Source organism: Dendrobates tinctorius, unplaced genomic scaffold (assembly GCF_039654945.1).
Source record: "Dendrobates tinctorius isolate UK_male_01 unplaced genomic scaffold, ASM3965494v1 ptg000266l, whole genome shotgun sequence".
Classification (NCBI taxonomy): Eukaryota; Metazoa; Chordata; class Amphibia; order Anura; family Dendrobatidae; genus Dendrobates; species Dendrobates tinctorius.
The window spans coordinates 308,767-329,896 of record NW_027361933.1 but is presented as its reverse complement, the minus strand read 5'-3'; the positions used below and the strand labels follow the sequence as shown (position 1 = coordinate 329,896).

The following is a 21,130-nucleotide window of genomic DNA, read 5'->3' as shown; positions in this document are numbered from 1 at the left end:
GCCAAATTTCCGTTTTTTTTCACAAATAAACGCAAGTTATATGAATGAAATTTTACCACTAACATAAAGTACAATATATCATGAGAAAACAGTGTCAGAATCACCAGAATCCATGGAAGTGTTCCAGAGTTATTACCTCATAAAGGGACAGTGGTGAGAATTGTAAAAATTGGCCTGGGCATTAACATGGAAACCACCCTTGGGAGTAAGGCTATGTGCCCACGTTAGCGATTTAAAACTGATACAAAACCAGACTTCTTCCCAGAAAATGTGCGTTTTTTCCACGCGGTTTTTGAGCGTTTTTTGCACAAAAGCCGTGAGTTTTTGATGCGTTTTTTTCAGCGCATCTTCTGGACTCATAGGAAACAACTAAAACGTGGACCGAAGTGGAAAATAATGAGCATGCTGCATTTTTAGCCGCTAAGTGTTTCCTATATGGAAAAAAACGCATCAATTGGCACAAAAAGGCCAAAATGCATTAAAATTAATGGGAAGCTTATTTTAAGCGTTTCTAAAGCGTCTGATCCAGCACAAACGCTTCAAAAACACAACGTGGGCACACAGCCTAAAGGGGTTAAAAAGGAGTGCTGTCCGTGAGCGCCCCTGACACATAGTGCTGGGTGTCAGCTGTGATAATCAGCTGACACCCGGCCGCGATCAGCGGCGCTCACCACGTGAGCGCCGCTGATCGCGCTAGACGTACTATCCCGTCCATGGGCATAGGGGCCCGGGTCCCATGGACGGGATAGTACGTCTGATGTCAGAAAGGGGTTAAAGAGACTCCTTCACCAACAAGGTACCGCACAGACTATCCGGAGTCACAAGCGTCTTACAGGTATGGTGATGCACCAGACACTAGACATGACTATCACACACTGGCTCGTGCCAGCACTGACGGAGCCATCAAGGACCTCGCAAAGTTCCTTGCCCACCAAGAACTGGTTAGGCTAGTTTCACACTAGCGCTTTTGAGCGCAGCGACGGCCTGTGCACAGCCGCCGCTAAGCCCCCTGCCGCGCCTCCGCCGGTAGCTCCGCCTACCGGCGCATGACGCTGCATGCGTCCTGCGTCCCCTATCTTTATCACTGGGGGCGCAGGCCGTGCGCAATATTCGTTTGGCGGCGCATGCGCCTTTTTGACGGTGCGCCGAGCGCAACCAAACTGCAGCAGGTTGCGTTTGGCGCAGGTCGGCGCACCGTCAAAAGGACGCATGCGCCGCCAAACGCATATTGCGCACGGCCTGCGCCCCCAGTGATAGATAGGGGACGCAGGACGCATGCAGCGTCATGCGCCGGTAGGCGGAGCTACCGGCGGAGGCGCGGCATTGGGGCAGGGCTTAGCGGCGGCCGTGCGCAGGCCGTCACTGCGCTCAAAAGCGCTAGTGTGAAACTAGCCTTACAAAGGGACTTGTAAAGTTCACTGACAAACCCGAGAACTATCGGTCATGGTGAGCCTCATTCCGGAACGCCATTTATGGTCTGGACCTTTCTTGTGGTGAGGAGTTAGATCTCCTGGTAAAGTGGCTCGGAAGTGAGTCAGTCGAGCATGCCAAAAGACTGAGAGACATTAATGTAAAGCATCCTCGCACAGCCCTACATAAGGTGTGGGAAAGACTCGATGAATGCTATGGGGCCGTAGAAGTCATAGAGAATGCTTTATATAAAATAATTGAGGATTTTCCCAAGATAGGACCTAAAGGTTATCTAAAGCTTAGAGAACTGAGAGATTTGTTGAATGAGTTGCAGGTTGCTCCGCAGGAAGGAGACTTGCCCGGATTGGCATTCTTAGATACCGCTAGGGGTGTCAATCTGATAGTACAGAAACTTCCTTCCAACCTACAAGAAAAGTGGTTCATGTGGTTCAGAGTATAAACACAATCATAATGTATCATTTCCTCCTTTCAATGTATTTGATGTTTTTGTCACCAAACAATCTAGGATTAGAAATGACCCTAGTTTTGATTTTACTCTGTCGTGTTCCACTGCCACAGGTGTCAAACCCGGTAAGACACCCGTGGCAGTCCACAAAACTAACATTGATTCCACAGGCCCTCCTCACAAGGTGAATAAAACCCCTCCAGACGAGAGCAAACCTCAGGATGTCAGTAAATATTGTCCTCTACACAAGAAACCACATCCTCTACTAAAATGCAGAGCCTTCAGGGAGAAGTCTTTAGAGGATAGCAAAGGTTTCCTCAAGGAGAACAACATCTGCTTCAAATGTTGTGCCACAACCTCTCACTTCACCAGGAACTGTGAAGCTAGCGTGAAATGTGCAGAATGCAGGAGCACGGATCACAATACAGCCTTGCACCCTGGATCACCTCCACGACTGTTGTTGCAAGCAGAGAAGCATGATGGAAAGCAGAAGGACACTGACGAAGACACTCCGGATGTCAGCTCTAAATGTACTGAGATCTGTAAAGGACTCACAGGAGGAAGGTCCTGTTCAAAAATCTGCCTTGTCCGAGTTTATCCCGTAGGCCGCAAGGACAAAGCCTTCAAGATTTATGCAATCCTGGATGACCAAAGTAACAGGTCTCTAGCCAGGTCCATCTTCTTTGACAACTTCAGCATTGTAGGCCCTGGTTCTCCCTACACCCTGAGAACATGTTCAGGTACCGTTGAGACAGCGGGGAGAAAAGCAACCGGATACAAAGTGGAGTCCATAGATGGCCAGACCTGCCTATCACTACCGACCATCCTGGAGTGCAACCAGATTCCTGACAACACCTTCACGGGAGGTGGCGACATATCACCCCCATCTAAAGCGTATAGCCCAACCTGAACTAGCTCCAGGAACCCTAATAGCTCTACTTCTGGGAAGAGATATACTACAAGTCCACAAGGCTAGAGAATGTATAAACGGCACAGGGAACGCTCAGCATGCACAAAGGCACGACCTTGGATGGGTCATTATAGGAGACGTCTGCCTAGGAGGAGCACACAAGCCGGCCTTAGTCGACAGCATGCTTACCAATACTCTTGAAAATGGACGTCCGTCTCTCTTCCAGCCATGTAAGAGTAGCTTCCTGGTAAAAAGGTTGCCACACAATGCTCCTCTACCTTGTCCATTAGCTGATCCTTCCTGTGAAGACCACTCATGTGACGGCGACCAAGATCACATAGGGTGCACAGTTTTCCACAGAACAAAAGAGGACAACAAGGTAGCAATGTCCATAGAATACAGACTGTTTTTGGACATCATGGATAGGGAGATGGTAAGAGATGAGTCAAAGAGTTGGATGGCCCCTCTACCATTTAAATCCCAGAGGCAACGCTTTCCCAACATCAGAGAACCTGTCTACGGTCGATTTGTCTCCCTCAAACGCAAATTTCAGAAGGAACCTGAAATGAGAGAGCATTTCTTTGCCTTCATGGAGAAAATACTTCAGAATGGCCATGCAGAAATTGCACCTGTGCTTCAAGATTCCGAGGAAAGTTGGCATCTACCCATTTTTGCCATGTATCATCCTAAGAAACCTGGTCAGATAAGAGTAGCATTTGACTCAAGCGCCAGATATGAAGGTGTCTCACTAAACAATGTTTTTTTGTCTTGCCCAGACCTCAACAACAGACTTCTAGGAGTACTTCTTCGCTTCCACAAAGATGCAGTAGCATTCATGGCTGACATACAACAGATGTTTCATTGCTTCCTTGTCAAAAAAGAACATAGAAACTATTTGAGGTTTTTCTGGTACCGCGATAATGACCTCTACAAAGACATTGTGGAGTATCGGATGAGAGTACACATCTTCGGGAACGGCCCTTCCCCTGCTGTCGCAATCTACGGTCTTAGACATTCAGCCAGAGAGGGCGAAGCAAAGTACGGGTCGGATGTTAGATCGCTTGTAGAGAAGGACTTCTACGTGGACGACTGTTTGAAATCCACACCCACAGATGAATCGGTAGTCAGTCTCCTAAAGAGGACACAAGAAATGCTTGCTTTGTCCAACTTGAGGCTGCACAAAATTGCTTACAACAGCCAAGAAATGATGGCAGCTTTTCCTTCTCAAGATTACTCAACTGCTCTAAAAGACTTGGATTTGGATACGGACTCCCTTCCCATGCAACGGAGCCTTGGTTTGCTCTGGGATTTGAAGAGAGATGCATTTACCTTTCGGATCAATGAAGAGGAAAAACCTTTCACACGTAGAGGCATCCTATCCGTGATAAACAGCCTGTACAATCCTCTAGGATTTGTAACCCCTGTAACTATCCAAGGTAAAATGATGTTGAGAGACTTCAACCAAGAGATGTCTGAATGGGATGATCAGCTTCCCACGGAGAAGAGAGATCTATGGGTAAGATGGAAGAAATCTTTAGAAGCCTTGTCAGATCTTTACGTGGCACGACCATACGCTTCAGTGCCATCAACAGAAGTCAAGAATCGAAAGCTCTGTATCTTCTGCGATGCCTCAATCAAAGCTATTGCAGCAGTAGCATATCTGAAAACTACTGACATCAGGGAGAAATGCCATGTAAGGCTTGTTATGAGCCGGACAAAACTAGCGCCAGTCCAGGAGCACACAATACCCAGACTGGAACTCTGTGCGGCTGTGCTAGCAGTAGAGTTAGCTGAACTTATCTCGACAGAAATTGACCTGGAAATCAAGGACGTTGAGTTCTACTCAGACAGCAATGTAGTGCTTGGGTACATTTGCAACGAAACTCATCGCTTTTATGTTTACGTCAGCAATCGGGTGCTAAGGATCAGGAGATCCACTTGCCCTAAACAGTGGCACTATGTGTCCACATACCACAACCCTGCGGACCACGCAACTAGATCTGTTGAACCTGGACACCTTAAGGACACAACCTGGTTTACGGGCCCTGCATTCTTATGCCGTTCAATGCCTCACAGTGACGAATAAGACACCTTTGAACTGGTAGATCCAGATGCAGATGAATAACTCCTCCCTCAGGTATCCGCTCTAAGTACAGTGACTTCAGACAATCACCTCAAATCCCACCATTTCAGCAGGTTTTCAACCTGGACCTCGCTTGTTCGTGCAATTGCTTGTTTAATTCATGTGGCTCAGTCTTACAAGTCAACATCACCCACCAGTCAGAAGTCTTGTAAGGGCTGGCACCATTGCAAACACGCATTTACCGCTCCGAACCTGGAAAATGCCAAAGACACGATAATTCATACCATACAACGCGAGCGTTACGCCAAAGAAATAGACAACCTCAACAAAGGTCAACCTATTTCTAGAGACAGCATCTTGAAAAAGCTTGATCCAATAATTGACCAAAACGAGCTGATACGAATTGGAGGTAGTCTTCAGGAAGCCAAGCTGGAATTCGTGGAAAAACACCCTGTAATAATTCCTGGTCATCATCATGTGACTACTCTGCTCATACAGCACCATCATGTTTTGGTGAAACATCAGGGCTGATTGTTTACCGAAGGGAAACTACGAACTGCTGGACTATGGACAGTCGGAGCAAAGAGATGTGTGAGTAAACTCATCTTCAACTGTGTGACTTGTCGCAAACTCTGCGGCGTGACTCAAAGCCCAAAGATGGCCAATCTCCCATCAGACAGACTTAGTATGGATCCTCCCTTTACCAACGTTGGACTGGATGTATTCGGGCCATGGTCTGTGGTTGCACGGCATACTAAAAGAGTCCAAGCCAACGCAAAACGCTTTGCAGTTATGTTTACCTGCATGTCCATCAGAGCGGTCCACATCAAAGTGATTGAATCCATGGACACATCAAGTTTCATAAATGCACTCCGACGCTTCATTGCCATCAGAGGCACCGTGAAACACATTCGCCCTGACAGAGGCACAAATTTCGTAGGAGCAGTGAAAGAACTCCAAATTCCTTCCAACCTAGACATTACCAGTGTGGAAAGATACCTGAGTGAACAGGGATGTACCTGGACCTTCAATTTACCACACTCTTCTCACATGGGAGGTGCTTGGGAGAGGATGATAGGAATAGCACGCAGGATCTTAGACTCTATCTTGTTGAAAGAAGGTAGCACAAGACACACACGAAGGTTTGACTACATTCTTGGCAGAAGTTTTGGCCATCATAAATGCCATACCATTGACTGCACTCTCCAGTGATGTTGAAGATCCAACCATTCTCATTCCCGCCATGTTACTCACTCAGAAAACCGACACTCCTAGCGCTCCACTGGGAGAATTCAGCAACAAGGACCTCTACAGACGTCAATGGAGACAAGTTCAAAGTCTCTCCAATACTTTCTGGGACAGATGGAGAAAGCAATACCTCTCCACCTTACAGCCTAGGAAGAAATGGCAGATCGACAAGCCGAACATCAAACCCGGTGATATTGTGCTCATGAAGGACAGTAAGTCACATCGAAATGAGTGGCCTCTGGGCCTTATCACCAAGGTGTTCCCAAGCAAAGATGAGAAGGTGCGCAAGGTCGAGGTCAAAGTGTGGAAGGCTGGGGAGAGTAAACTATTCCTCAAACCAGTTGCGGAGCTAATTCTATTGCTTTCGCCTAAAGAGCCTGTAAGTGGCATCAGTTGATGCCAAACAGGGAGTGTTCTGCCCTCTGATATAGGGCAGTCTGTTTGTGTTATGTGCTCTGAATAAAGCAATATGTTTGTATTTTGTGCTGGGTTAATTATAGCACCATCTAGTGGTGGCTGAATTTATAGCAGTGTCTTTGATAGCATTATACAGTCTGAGCTTCTAACACCTCTCCCTCCAGGTCAGTGGACGGAGCCAAAATGCCTATCCTCGTCTGCAAAATTGGGGCAGGGTCCTCAAAGCCAGACAAAAATGTCAGAAAGGTCCCTGTAGATATAGCAGAAGGGGAAACGTTTAGGCAGTTACCATGACAGTAATATCCCAACTTTACAATCTCTATGGACTGCCAATCTACAATTGGATTATGCTTCATCAACCAGGGCAAACCCAGAACCATTGGCGTGTGGAGACCCTTTAAGACATAATAAGGCATTTGTTCTGCCCTCTGATATAGGGCAGTCTGTTTGTGCTATGTGCTCTGAATAAAGCAATATGTTTGTATTTTGTGCTGGGTTAATTATAGCACCATCTAGTGGTGGCTGAATTTATAGCAGTGTCTTTGATAGCATTATACAGTCTGTGACTTTAACAGAAGCAATGCACATTGGATTGAAGCAGTGCTTAGTGGGAAGGAAGCAATGTATTTTGGGATGAAGAAGGGCCATTTTGCTTCTGTGTATATCATAGGATGCACGTGTTTACCTGTTCTCCATCTTAATTCTCCAACTTGAATTCATTATCCGGGTAAAAAGCATATCTGATAAGCTCAATCTTTCTTACAATGCAGTTGTGACGTCCGTCCCCGGATCTGGATTGCTGTAGGGACAGCACCCCGAGACCCTTAACCCCTATACAGGGATCTGGAATTGTAGCAAGGCCCAGGGGATGGCCGTCTAGAAGCAGTGCGCCAGAGCAGGATGGTCGCCAATAGGAAAGAAGGCAGGGAGCCAAAAACATAGTCAGAAACCGGGCGAGCAGCGGAGGTACAGAAACGGCAGGCAGTGGCAGAGTCGAGAGTCCAGGCCAAGGTCACAAAACGGGAGGGCGGTAAAGGTACAAAAACGGCAGGCAGTAGCAGAGTCGAATATCCAGGCCAAGGTCACAAACCGGGAGAATAGCAGAGGTACAAAATCGTCAGGCAGTAGCGGGGTCAGAAATCCAGGCTGAGGTCAGAGTCAAACAATAGTAAATCACACAGTTGCACATAGGGGAACCAAGAATATATCCGGCGGCTTGCATGACCAGTCCCAAGGTATTTGAGGGATCAGGTCATCCCTCACAGGCTCCCGGACTGATGATGTCATCAGGACCGCCCCCAGGACCAGGCCAGTTAGCGATGCACCAACCCCTCCATGACCGACCGAGGAGCGGAGCCTGCGTCCATCAGATGCCTGTGCAGGAGCCCCTTCTCTGTCGCCGCCATCACTCGGGGGCGAACCACGGCGCCTCCCAGTGACCGAGGCAGGAACAGCAGGCCCCGAGTCTGACGGCGAAGTGACAGTACGGCGCCTCCTAGTGGCCGAGGCCGGGACAGCAGGCCCCGAGTCTGACGGCGACGTGACAGTACCCCCCCTCTGAGAGGGGCCTCCGGACCCTCAAAACCCGGTTTGTCAGGATGAAGGAGATGAAATCTCCTAATTAATGCTTTGGCATGGATGTTCCCTGCGGGGACCCAGGACCTTTCCTCCGGGCCGTAGCCCTTCCAGTGTACAAGATACTGTACGGAGCCTCTCACAAGGCGGGAGTCAAGGATACCCTAGACTTCATACTCCAAGGTCCCCCCCGACCGAAACAGGAGGAGGAGGGGACTGGACAGGGTGAATTGGGGAGCGATACAGCTTGAGGAGAGAATTGTGGAACACGTTGGGCAACTTAAACGACTGAGGAAGTTTTAAACGGAAGGCTACCGGGTTAACCACCTCTATAATTTCGTATGGGCCAATAAATCTGGGACCCAGTTTGGCAGATGGCACTTTAAGCTTGATGTTTTTGGTAGAGTCAAACCTTGTCTCCAACTCCCAGGTGCGGCCCCTTAGATCGCTGTCTGTTCGCAGCCGAAGCCTGTCTAACCTGGGCCCCTTTCAAGTTCGAGTTTACCTCAGACCAAATCGTCTTTAAGCGATGTATATTTTTGTCTACCCAAGGGAGCTCCGACATTCTGGCCGAGAACGAACCAAAGCGCGGATGCAGTCCATGGTTGCAGAAAAAGGGGGTAGTCTTAATGGAGTCCTGGTATCGATTATTTAGGGCAAACTCAGCTAGTGGCAGATGTTCCACCCAATCGGACTGATGTTCTGACACATAACAGCGGAGGTATTGCTCCAAAGCCTGGTTGGTACGCTCGGTTTGACCATTGGTTTCGGGGTGGTAGGCAGAGGAGAAGGACAACTCAATCCCAATGCGTTTGCAGAATGCCCTCCAGAATTTTGAGACGAATTGGGTACCTCTGTCGGACACAATATTCACCGGAGCACCGTGAAGACATACAACATGCACAATGAACAGTTTACTCAAGGTTTCGGAGTTAGGTAACCCAGACAGGGGGACAAAATGACACTGTTTGCTGAACCTGTCGACCACCACCCAGATACACGTTTTCCCATCTGAGGGCGGCAGGTCCGTAATGAAGTCCATGGAGATGTGGGTCCATGGACTCTCAGGGGTGGGCAAGGACTGGAGCCAGCTGGCAGGGCGATTATGGGGGGACTTGGCGCGGGCACAGACTTCACATGCTAACACATAGTCTTTACAGTCCTTAACCACCATCGGCCACCAAAAGTTCCTAGTTACCAGTCTGGTGGTATTATTGAGACCAGGATGGCCTGCCAGAACAGAGTCATGCGATTCTTTAAGAACTTGTAGGCGAAACGTAGCCAGGACAAACAAATTTTTGGGGGCGTAGTGTCAGGAGCTTGTTCTGGGGACCTATGGATCTCCTCCAGAAGGTCCAATGACACTGCTGACACAACGATCCAATTGGCCAATATCGGGACTGGCTCACAGTCTTCGGCTTGTGAGGGGCAAAAACTGTGAGAGAGGGCATCGGCCCTCACATTTTTAGTACCAGGGCGAAAGGTGATTAAAAAAATCAAACCTAGAGAAGAACAAGGCCCACCTTGCCTGAATTTAGTCTTTTAGCTGACACCAGGTAGGTCAGGTTCTTGTGATCAGTAATTACAGTGATCTTATGCTTGGCGCCTTCAAGGAAGTGGCGCCATTCCTCGAAGGCCCATTTGATTGCCATTAATTCCCGATTACCTAAATCATAGTTTTTCTCAGTGGCAGAGAATTTGCTGGAAAAAAAAGCACATGGGCGAAGCTGAGTGAGGGATGCAGTGCCTTGCGACAGCACTGCTCCCACTCCGACCTCAGAGGCATCTACTTCTACAATAAATGGGCGGTCCAGATCAGGCTGAACCAAAACCGGGTTGGCCACAAAGCACTCTTTTAGCGTAGAAAATGCCTTAATTGCCTCAGGGTTCCAATTGGCCACGTCTGTCCCTTTCCGGGTCAAATCTGTGAGTGGTTTGGCAATTTCTGAGAAACCCCTGATGAACTTGCGGTAGTAATCAGCGAACCCTAAAAATCGCTGCAGCGCTTTTAGCGATTTGGGTTGCACCCAAGCTTTAATAGGTTGGATCTTGGCAGGATCCATGCGGAACCCTTTGCCTGAGACCACGTACCCTAAAAACTGTACCTCCTCAGCAAAAAAAACACATTTCTCCAGTATAGCAAACAAGGAGTGTTCTCGCAGTCTCTGCAGCACAGAACAGACGTGTTGAGCGTGTCACAGGGTCAGCAGAGTAAATCAAATTTCATCTAAATACACGACGACATACACTCCACAAATGTCTCTGAAAATATCATTAACAAAGTTCTGAAACACGGCAGGTGCGTTACTGAGTCCAAACGGCATTACAAGGTACTCAAAATGGCCAAGAGGTGTATTAAACGCGGTTTTCCACTCATCACCGTCTCTTATGCGGACCAGATTATATGCCCCCCAGAGGTCAAGTTTAGTAAACTAACGGGCTCCCATTAACTGATTAAAAAGATCAGGGATGAGTGGAAGCGGATACTGGTTCTTTATAGTGATTGCTTTTAATTCCTGGTAATCAATGCAGGGTCTGAGACCACCATCTTTCTTCTCTAAAAAGAAGAACCCAGCTCCAACTGGTGAAATGGATGGTCTAATAAACCCTTTTTTTAAGCTGTCTGCTATATAGTCATTCATGGCCTGACGTTATGGACCGGAGAGATTAAGTATTCTCCCTTTTGGGAGATGGCATCCGGAATCAGGTCTATAGCGCAATCATACTCTCTGTGAGGGGGTAGCTTCTCAGAGTCTACAATAGAAAAGACATCCTCATAGTCTCTGAAAGCAAACGCTATGAGGGGGTTTTTAACCTTAACTTGGTTTACTGCTAATGATATGCAGTTATCCTGACACTGCGAACTCCAGCGTACAACATCACCCAGGTGCCAGTTGATGACAGGATTGTGCTGGAGTAACTACGGCATCCCCAAAATAACTGCAGAAGATAAATTATCCATCACAAAAAATGACATAAGCTCGGTATGTAATGCTCCCACAGACATAGCAATTTTGGCAGTAACAAATTTAACCCCCTCCTGAATAATAGATGTGCCATTAATAGCCGTGGTTTTAATAGGGGCATTAAGTCTTAGTAGCGGTACACCAAGATTCCTAGCAGCCAAAGAATCCATAAAATTTCCTTCAGATCCACAATCCACATAAGCTTTTAAACACAGAGATTTCTGACCAAATGAAAGAGAGATAGGTAATAAAACCTTTGCCTCATCTGCGGGCAGTACCTGAGCCCCTGGGCAACCATGGCCAGAGCTGCCCAGGGGCCGATGTCCCAGGAGTATGGATCTCTGACGTTCAGCTTTCTCCCTGAAGTCTCCAGACTGCATCATGCTTGTGCATGAAAATGAGAGTGATCCTCCAGGCTGTGCACTGAAGCAAGTAACAGGTGTTCAGGCCAAAAATCAGCTCAGGCAGGAGAAGGAAAAAAAAAAGTTCAGGGAGACTGCTTTTGTATATGTTGGATATATACACAAGATGCAGTTTTTTTAGGCTGGATATAAAGTGACGTCCGTCCGTGGATCTGGACTGCAGTAGGGACAGCACCCCGAGACCCTTAACCCAAGGTCGAGGTCAAAGTGTGGAAGGCTGGGGAGAGTAAACTATTCCTCAAACCAGTTGTGGAGATAATTCTATTGCTTTCGCCTAAAGAGCCTGTAAGTGGCATCAGTTGATGCCAAGCAGGGAGTGTTCTGCCCTCTGATATAGGGCAGTCTGTTTGCGATATGTGCTCTGAATAAAGCAATATGTTTGTATTTTGTGCTGGGTTAATTATAGCACCATCTAGTGGTGGCTGAATTTATAGTAGTGTCTTTGATAGCATTATACAGTCTGAGCTTCCAACACCTCTCCCTCCAGGTCAGTGTACGAGGCCAAAATGCCTATCCTCATCTGCAAAATTGGGGCAGGGTCCTCAAAGCCAGACAAAAATGTCAGAAAGGTCCCTGTAGATATAGCAGAAAGGGAAACGTTTAGGCAGTTACCATGACAGTAATATCCCAACTTTACAATCTCTATGGACTGCCAATCTACAATTGGATTATGCTTCATCAACCAGGGCAAACCCAGAACCATTGGCGTGTGGAGACCCTTTAAGACATAACAAGGCATTTGTTCTGCCTTCTGATATAGGGCAGTCTGTTTGTGTTATGTGCTCTGAATAAAGCAATATGTTTGTATTTTGTGCTGGGCTAATTATAGCACCATCTAGTGGTGGCTGAATTTATAGCAGTGTCTTTGATAGCATTATACAGTCTGTGACTTTAACAGAAGCAATGCACATTGGATTGAAGCAGTGCTTAGTGGGAAGGAAGCAATGTATTCTGGGATGAAGAAGGGCCATTTTGCTTCTGTGTATATCATAGGATGCACGTGTTTACCTGTTCTCCATCTTAATTCTCCAACTTGAATTCATTATCCGGGTAAAAAGCATATCTGATAAGCTCAATCTTTCTTACAATGCAGTTGTGATGTCCGTCCGCGGATCTGGATTGCAGTAGGGACAGCACCCCGAGACCCTTAACCCCTATACAGGGATCTGGAATTGTAGCAAGGCCCAGGGGGTGGCTGTCTAGAAGCAGTGCGCCAGAGCAGGATGGTCGTCAATAGGAAAGAAGGCAGGGAGCCCAAAACGTCTTCAGAAACCGGGCGAGGTACAGAAACGGCAGACAGTGGCAGAGTCGAGAGTCCAGACCAAGGTCACAAAACGGGAGGGCGGTAAAGGTACAAAAACGGCAGGCAGTAGCAGAGTCGAATATCCAGGCCAAGGTCACAAACCGGGAGAATAGCAGAGGTACAAAATCGTCAGGCAGTAGAGGGGTCATAAATCCTGGCTGAGGTCAGAGTCAAACAATAGTAAATCACACAGTAGCACATAGGGGAACCAAGAATATATCCGGCGGCTTGCAAGACCAGTTACAAGGTATTTGAGGGATCAGGTCATCCCTCACAGGCTCCTGGACTGATGATGTCATCAGGACCGCCCCCAGGACCAGGCCAGATGGCGATGCACCAACTCCTCCATGACCGACTGAGGAGTGGAGCCTGCGTCCATCAGATGCCTGTGCAGGAGCCCCTTCTCTTTCGCCATCACTCGGGGGTGAACCACGGCGCCTCCCAGTGGCCGAGGCAGGAACAGCAGGCCCCGAGTCTGACGGCGATATGACAGTCCGGCGCCTCCTAGTGGCCGAGGCCAGGACAGCAGGCCCCGAGTCTGACGGCGATGTGACAGTCCAGCGCCTCCTAGTGGCCAAGGCCGGGACAGCAGGCCCCGAATCTGACGGCGACGTGACAGCAGTGTGTGTGCAGAGAGTTTATTATCTGCATTCAGTAGATGCAATTAGACACCAGTGTTTTTTCTATGTAGATTGCATCACACAAAATGCTTCCTGTATCTGTGTTAACTGTGTGATCATCTGCCCAATACTTATGTATGTCATTGTATTCTTTACAGTTTTACCGCATGTTCTATACTCTTCACAAATAAACAAGTTAGACTACAGAGAACAGTCTGCTTATTTTGGAAGACAGACCTGTGGTTTATGCTGTATGCTGGATTGTACATCGTGTCAGCGTGCCTGAAGGCAGAATAGCATTATTTCATAATACGAAGATCCCACCTTCAGTGTTATGTTATGAACAATTTTTGTCAGTGTTCTCTGTGCAAGTGGTGCTGAGTCGATGGCGCAAATAGGAATCGGTTTAGCCAAGTTAGGGCAGACAGAACCATGAGTTCTAGCAAACTCAGCATCTACAATACTGACTCTAGCTCCACCGTCTACAAACACAGACATTTTTTCAGGTCTCCTTTCTAGCACCACCTATGCTGTCAGGACAAAACGAGAATTGCAAGTTGAAGATGAACACACCCTTTGATTATCAAGCTCAAGACTCCAAAGGGTTTATCAAGTCTCTTTTTGCTTTGGAATTACAGAACATGCTCCAATAAAATGTCTCTTCTTCCCAAAAAAAATACACTCTTTTTCTTACAAATGTTGGGGGGAACATATGACGTAAATGCACTGCCCAACTGTATGGGTTCCTCTAGCTCCGCAAATATAAGTTCACCCCCGGACCTTCCCTCCAACACCGGGATCTTGTCCTGGAAAGAGGGATCAGACACAGGTGGGTCTTACACATCTGTAAGTTTAAAGTACAATTTGCATACCTCCTTAAACACCAAAACTTGACCCTATCCCCAGAAAACCTGTCCAGGAGGGCAATTTTGGTTTAAAGCTCGACCGGTCAACCCACAGTGTCCCTCACAATAGGAGCTTGCAGTCGCTGACGTTCCTGCTGGAACTCAAAACGAAGGTCAGTCCAGAACAGCAACAGAATTCATGAACCCATCACAAGAAAAAAAAAACACACAGAAAAACACAAACAAAAAAACAAGTGTCAGTTTATTCTTTCTTTTGCAAACGTGAAAGGCAGTTGATAATGTCACACACAGTGAAGAGAGGTTAAGTGCAACATGAAGGGATAAAAAGTGAAGGGGGGAGGGCAACACTAGGAGAGCAGGGAGTGGAGACCCCTAGGCAGATCTAGCGTGACCTTCTCTGCCCTATCGTCCCTATATAAGTTCCGCAGCTATCACCGAGCAGGATGCCTAATCACGGCCTGACCCTGGCAATAAGCCTTGCACCAGGAAGGACAGGAAGAGCGTTAGTCAATCCCCAATACCGCTAAAGACAGATGAGATACACAAACCAGGGGGAACACTTAGCTTGAGTAGACAGAGAAAAACACGGACATCCTCCAAACACCAGAGAGTAAGATAGCCAACTGCTATAGTTCCAAGCCGCAACAGGGAACTGGAGATAGAAATATCAACCACAACTTCCAGCAGCAAGCTGGCAGTTATATACACCTTGATCCAGGTGTGTCAACTAGTGGCAAGGAAGGTTGCCACTGGGTCCTACAGTCAGAAGGACTAGGAAGAAGTCTGAAAAGCAAACTGCTGGGACCTTCTGCAGTCAGATGCAGAGCGACGGTCTGCACTCTGACACACCCGTGACACTGTCTTGTTTTCACCATTTTGGTGTCATAACTTGTCAATATTTGGTCTTCATAGACCTCCTATGCTCCATACAGTCTCTCAATAGCTGTGAAGACGTCACCGTGCTCTATCAGTAATGTGAGGCGAGCACAAGTATAATAGGCTGACACACTGTAAAGGCTTGGGGTAAGGTATGCTGGATTTCTGACATCACCTCCAGAATGATAATATATACACACACATTATATATGAATGTTAGGTTCACTCAATCTTTCAGAGTATTACTCACCTTGTCTAATATCTGTAGGACTTTCCTCCTCCTTGCATTGCTTATCACCCGGAACAAATGTCTTCTCATCTTCTTCGATAATTTCATCTTTAATATCAATCGGATCTTTACTCTATTTTAACAGTAAAAACAAATAATGCCAAATTTAGTGGAAAACGGTTATTATATATATATATAGATATACAAACCCCTGGCAAAAATTATGGAATCACTGGCCGTGGAGGATGTTCGTTCAGTTGTTTAATTTTGTAGAAAAAAAAGCAGATCACAGACATGGCACAAAACAAAAGTTAATTCAAATGGCAACTTTCTGGCTTTAAGAAACACTAAAAGAAGTCAGTAAACCAAGCAAAGGGGTAAAATTATGGAATAACTCAATTCTAAGGGAAAAAATTATGGAATCGCCCTGTACATTTTCATTCCCAAAATTAGATTTGCTGGTTAGTCTGCATCTAAAAAGGAATGAGCACACCTTGGAGAGCTGTTACACCAAGTGGACTGACATAAATCTAGGCTCCAACATGAAATTTCAATTGAAACAAAGGAGAGGATTATCAAACTCTTAAAAGAGGGTAAATCATCATGCAATGTTGCAAAAGATGTTGGATGGTCACTGTCAGCTGTGTCTAAAATCATACTGGTAGACCAAGGAAGACATCAAAGCATCAAGATCGGAAACTTAAAGCAATATGTCTCCAAAACAGGAAATGCACAACAAAACAAATGAGTAAAGAATGGGAGGAAACTGGAGTCAACGTCTGTGACCGAACTGTAAGGGTATGTGCACACGTTGCGGATTACCCTGTGGATTTTTACGCGCAGATTTGGCTAAATCCACAGGTAAAATGATCTGTGTTTTACCTGCGGATTTAGTGCAGATTTAGGGGGGATTTCCCCTGCGTTTTGACACCTGCTGATTCCTATAATGGAGCAGGTGTCAAAACGCTGCGGATCCGCACAAAGAATTGACATGCTGCAGATTTAAATCCGCAGAAAATCCATGCGGAAAAATCTGCAGCATGTGGACAGTGTTTTCCATTTCTCAAAGACTTTAATGGTACTGTACAATGCAGCAGAATCTGCTGCGGATCCGCAGGGCCAAATCTGCTGTGGATCCACAGCAGAATCCGCAACGTGTGCACATACCCTAAGAAACCGCCTAAAGGAAATGGGATTTACATACAGAAAAGCTAAACAAAAGCCATCATTGACACCTAAACAGATAAAAACAAGGTTACAATGGGCTAAGGAAAAGCAATTGTGGACTGTGAATGACTGGATGAAAGTCATATTCAGTGATGAATCGAAAATCTGCATTGGGCAAGGTGATGATGCTGGAACTTTTGTTTGGTGCCGTTCCAATGAGATTTATAAAGATGACTGCCTGAAGAGAACATGCAAATTTCCACAGTCATTGATATGGGGCTGCATGACAGGTAAAGGCACTGGGGAGACGGCTGTCATTACATCTTCAATAAGTGCACAAGTTTATGTTGATATTTTGGACACTTCTCTAAACCCATCAATTGAAAGGATATTTGGGGATGATGAAATCATTTTTCAAGATGATAATGCATCCTGCCATAGAGCAAAAACTGTGAAAACATTCCTTGAAAAAAGACACATAAGGTTAATGTCATGGCCTGCAAATAGTCCGGATCTCAATCCAATTGAAAATCTTTGGTGGAAGTTGAAGAAAATGGTCCATGACAAGGCTCCAACCTGCAAAGCTGATCTGGCAACAGCAATCAGAGAAAGTTGGAGCCAGATTGATGAAGAGTACTGTTTGACACTCAGTAAGTCCATGCCTCAGCGACTGCAAGCTGTTATAAAAGCCAGAGGTGGTGCAACAAAGTACTAGTGATGTGTTGGAGTGTTTTTTTGTTGGTTTGTTCTTCATTATTCCATAATTTTTTCCCTCAGAATTGAGTGATTCCATAATTTTTCCCCTATACTTGGTTTAAAAAAGTAACCATTACTGACTACCACATTTTTTGTTCTTGATTTCTTTTAGTGTTTCTTAAAGCCAGAAAGTTGCCATTTGAATTGACTTTAGTTTTGTGCCATGTCTGTGATCTGCTTTTTTTCTACAAAATTAAACAACTGAATGAACATCCTCCAAGGCCGGTGATTCCATCATTTTTGCCAGGGGTTGTATATATACAGTGAGAAAAATAAGTATTTGATACACTGCCGATTTTGCAACCCCCCACCTGTGACCCCAATTTGGAAACTATATCCCTCATTGAATTCAGAGGGTTGTGATGACCATCTTGAACATACAGGTGCTTCACAACTGTACAGAGTTCAATAAAGTGATCTATAATAGTGCTAACAGTTTTGAAACTTTTGATGGATAGACGCAAATGTGTTAACAATCCGGACAATTTCTGCTGCAAATGAGGCAAATACTCTACTTCTAATCAACACAAGAATCTGACAGAGAAGGTGCGTTTTACTTACAAGTATTACTTTGACGCTCAAAGAAGATCAAGAGAGAAGCTGGACCCCTGATGTTTGTTTCACTGTGTGTTACTCTGATCTAATGCAGTGGTTGAATGATAAAAGGAAAGGAATGGCTTTTGCAGTGCTGATGGTCAGACAGATACCAAAATTACAAAGCATATTGAAACATTTTCATTTAACATGAACTAGCCCCTTTACCCATTACCCCATACCCCCTCTCCCTCCCCACCTCCCTCCCAAACCCCATCCCAATGTCCTTTATTATCAAACTGGTACAACTCCTCTTGATGGATTTATACACCACTTCACAAAAGCTCAGCCGCACAAGTACAATTTCTGCAGAGGTAATTAACCGACTCCCAACCTACTCTGCAACAACTCAACAGACGCCACACCTGGACAATCCATCCATCCACCCCACACATCATCAAATTTTGTATGTTGACCTCTATTAATGTAAATCTTCCTTTCTATGAGGACAATAAAGTTTATTTTATTCACAAACTCCTTTTTGACTGGTGGTTTTTCATCTAACCAATGCATCACAATAAGCTTTGTGGTGTAATGACCACTGTGTCCGCTAGAGGGCGCTGTGTGGATGTCCCAGGAGAGAGGATGAGTGGCAGAATACTGAATGACCGTTATGTATCTCAAGGTGGGTGGCCTTGGGATGGAGACTTGTGTGTCTGTTGATCAGCAGTGATACTGCTGAGGTGCTGTTTCAATGTGTTTGGGAAGTCTCCAGGTAACTGGTGAGACAGGCGGAACCAGTTACCTACAAACCCACCCAGGGGGTGTGTTTAAGAACGCTATTATAAAGTGTGCATGAGTGGTTGAAGGACCTGTGGTAGCCATGTGACCCGGTGGGCGTGGCAACAGACCATATAAGGTGGCCAGGGTAGGTCACATGGGGTGAATGCTGGGACCTGGTTGGTCCATTTTGGAAGGTACTGTCTGAGAGAGATGGGGCTGTCTTCCTGACAGCAAGTGAACGCTGTGTAATGGCTGCACGTGCCTGATAGTTCCCTGGAGGGAATGTACGTCTACAGTGAGCTGAAGCAACCATGAGGGAACCCTGACGGGTGAGATAACTGTGAGGCTGAAGAGCCTGTGTGCTGAAGATTGCACAACCTGTATGACTACAGGATAAACAGAGGGAAGCTCTGTCATGGACGTTATGCTGTTTCCTATTGCTTTGATGGTTTATGATGCATGAATAAACTGCATGGACTGAGTTTGTTTTATGGAAAACCCGTTCCGGATCTGATTATTTGGCTGCCAAGCGAGTATCCCCTACCCGAATGACAGCGCTACCTTACAGCTTCCTAGCAGCATATAGCAATCTTGCAACAGCCAGTTTCCCACATTCATCCGTAGCATAGCAATATCATCCATACATCCCAGGAGGCAAGTCAGTGGGTTACGCACAATATTTACCCCCATCACTTCTTGAATCAGATTGAGCACTTTCACTCAAAAGGGCTGAAGGCGAGAACACGACCACATCATGTGTAGGTCGGCTCCTTTCTCAGAACACCTTGGACATTTTGAGTCCTGTAAACTCTATAGACTAAATATAGCTGTGACACCCTTTTAGCCTCACTTAAAGAAACCTTGGGAATATATTGTAATATAGACTCCCACTGAGACTCCGATAAAGGACCAAGGTCCGCCATCCATTTTTCCCTCAACATTAACGGATGTCTCAGTAAAAAAGTGTCCAACTGGCCCTTATACATCAAAGTGATGAATCCCCTCAAACTCCTCCGAGGTCCTATGAGATTCAACAAACTATCTGACTGCAGAGCCACATGTTACACTTCGTTTTGTTTATTTAGGGCATGTCTCAGCTGCAGATACTGTAAAAACATCTCAGAGGAAATTCATTCTTGAGCATTTCAAACGTTTTAATAACACCACCATCGAACAACTGAGACACGAACCAAATGCCAATACGCCTCCACTGACCAAACCCCTGCAATCTCATGAGCTCTGTCATTCTAGGGTCAAACCAAATTGATCCATATCGAGTAAATTCTGTCACCCCCTCTACTGTTTAATTTTCTGCCAAACTTTCCCCATCATAACCATGGTTGGGAATTATTCTGAGTTCAATCTAAATCTACCTACTTCACAACTAGCTAACAATGGACCCTTCCCCACTATATATTCAGTGATTATCCCCGCTGATGTACTTTGGCTAGATTCTCCCCAGCCCACCTATGCTGACATTGGGACGCTATATAATATATCCATGGGTTAGGGACCGCCAAACCACCCTCATCCTTTGATCTCTGCAGATGCTTTAATTTGATGCGTGCCCATCCACCCTTCCAAATCAAATCCCTGAATAGAGTATTAATTCTATAAAATTTACTCTGTGCCAACCATACTGGAGCATTATGCAGTATATAGAGGAGCTGAGGCATAAGTATCATTTTCATCAGATTGACTCTACCTGCCACAGACGGAAATAGTTTCTTCCAGGCCCCAATCTTCTGCTGAAATTTCCCAAGCAAAGGAGTCAGGTTGAGCCGCACATAGTCCTCTATTTTCTCCGAAACCACGATACCCAAATACTTAAACTCATGCACCACCCTTAAAGGGATCCCAGGATCAAGCGTTACAGGAACCGCCAAGTCCAAGGGCAACAACACAGACTTGTAACAGTTGAGGTAGTCCCGAAAGAGCCCCAAATTTAGTAATGCTATGCATAGCTACTCTCAAAGACTCCTGCGCATCTTCCAGAAATAATAATACATCGTACGTGTACAGAGCTATCTTCTCTTTGTGACTTCCATATCTGTAACACTTTATATCCCTATCCCTCCGTATCGCCACCGCCAGAGGCTCTGTAGCAATCGCAAACAGCAGAGGAGACAAAGGGCACCCATGCCGTGTTCCCCTATACAAAGGAAAATCCTCAGACAGAAGGCCGTTCACCTGTACCCTAGCTCTCGGAGATGCGTATAACAGCTGCACCCAACTTTTGAATTTCTTGCCAAAACCCATAGCCCTCAGAACCGCCCACAAATGCAGCCACTCCACACTATCAAACACCTTAGCAGCATCTAAAGACACCACAACCCTCCGACCCATATTATCCGCCTTTGCCTGGAAATTAAGAAACAATCGCCTGAGGTTATGTGCTGTAGAACTATTGGGCATAAACCCGGATTGATCCCTATGTATTATTGTCGTTATTAATTTATTTAGGCGGTTAGCCAACATTTTAGCCAAGATTTTAACATC

The 21,130-nt window shown here is 46.0% G+C and overlaps 1 protein-coding gene across 3 annotated transcripts in view; it reads right to left on the bottom strand.

The window, feature by feature from the left end:
* LOC141069561 (gastrula zinc finger protein XlCGF66.1-like) overlaps nt 1–21,130 on the bottom strand; it is a 109,604-nt gene that overhangs the window by 19,087 nt on the left and 69,387 nt on the right. For all 3 annotated transcript variants that reach the window (XM_073559222.1, XM_073559225.1, XM_073559223.1), the window contains one exon: nt 15,413–15,524. In XM_073559222.1, coding sequence (XP_073415323.1) covers nt 15,413–15,524 — 112 coding nt within the window. The remainder of the gene's footprint in view (nt 1–15,412; nt 15,525–21,130) is intronic.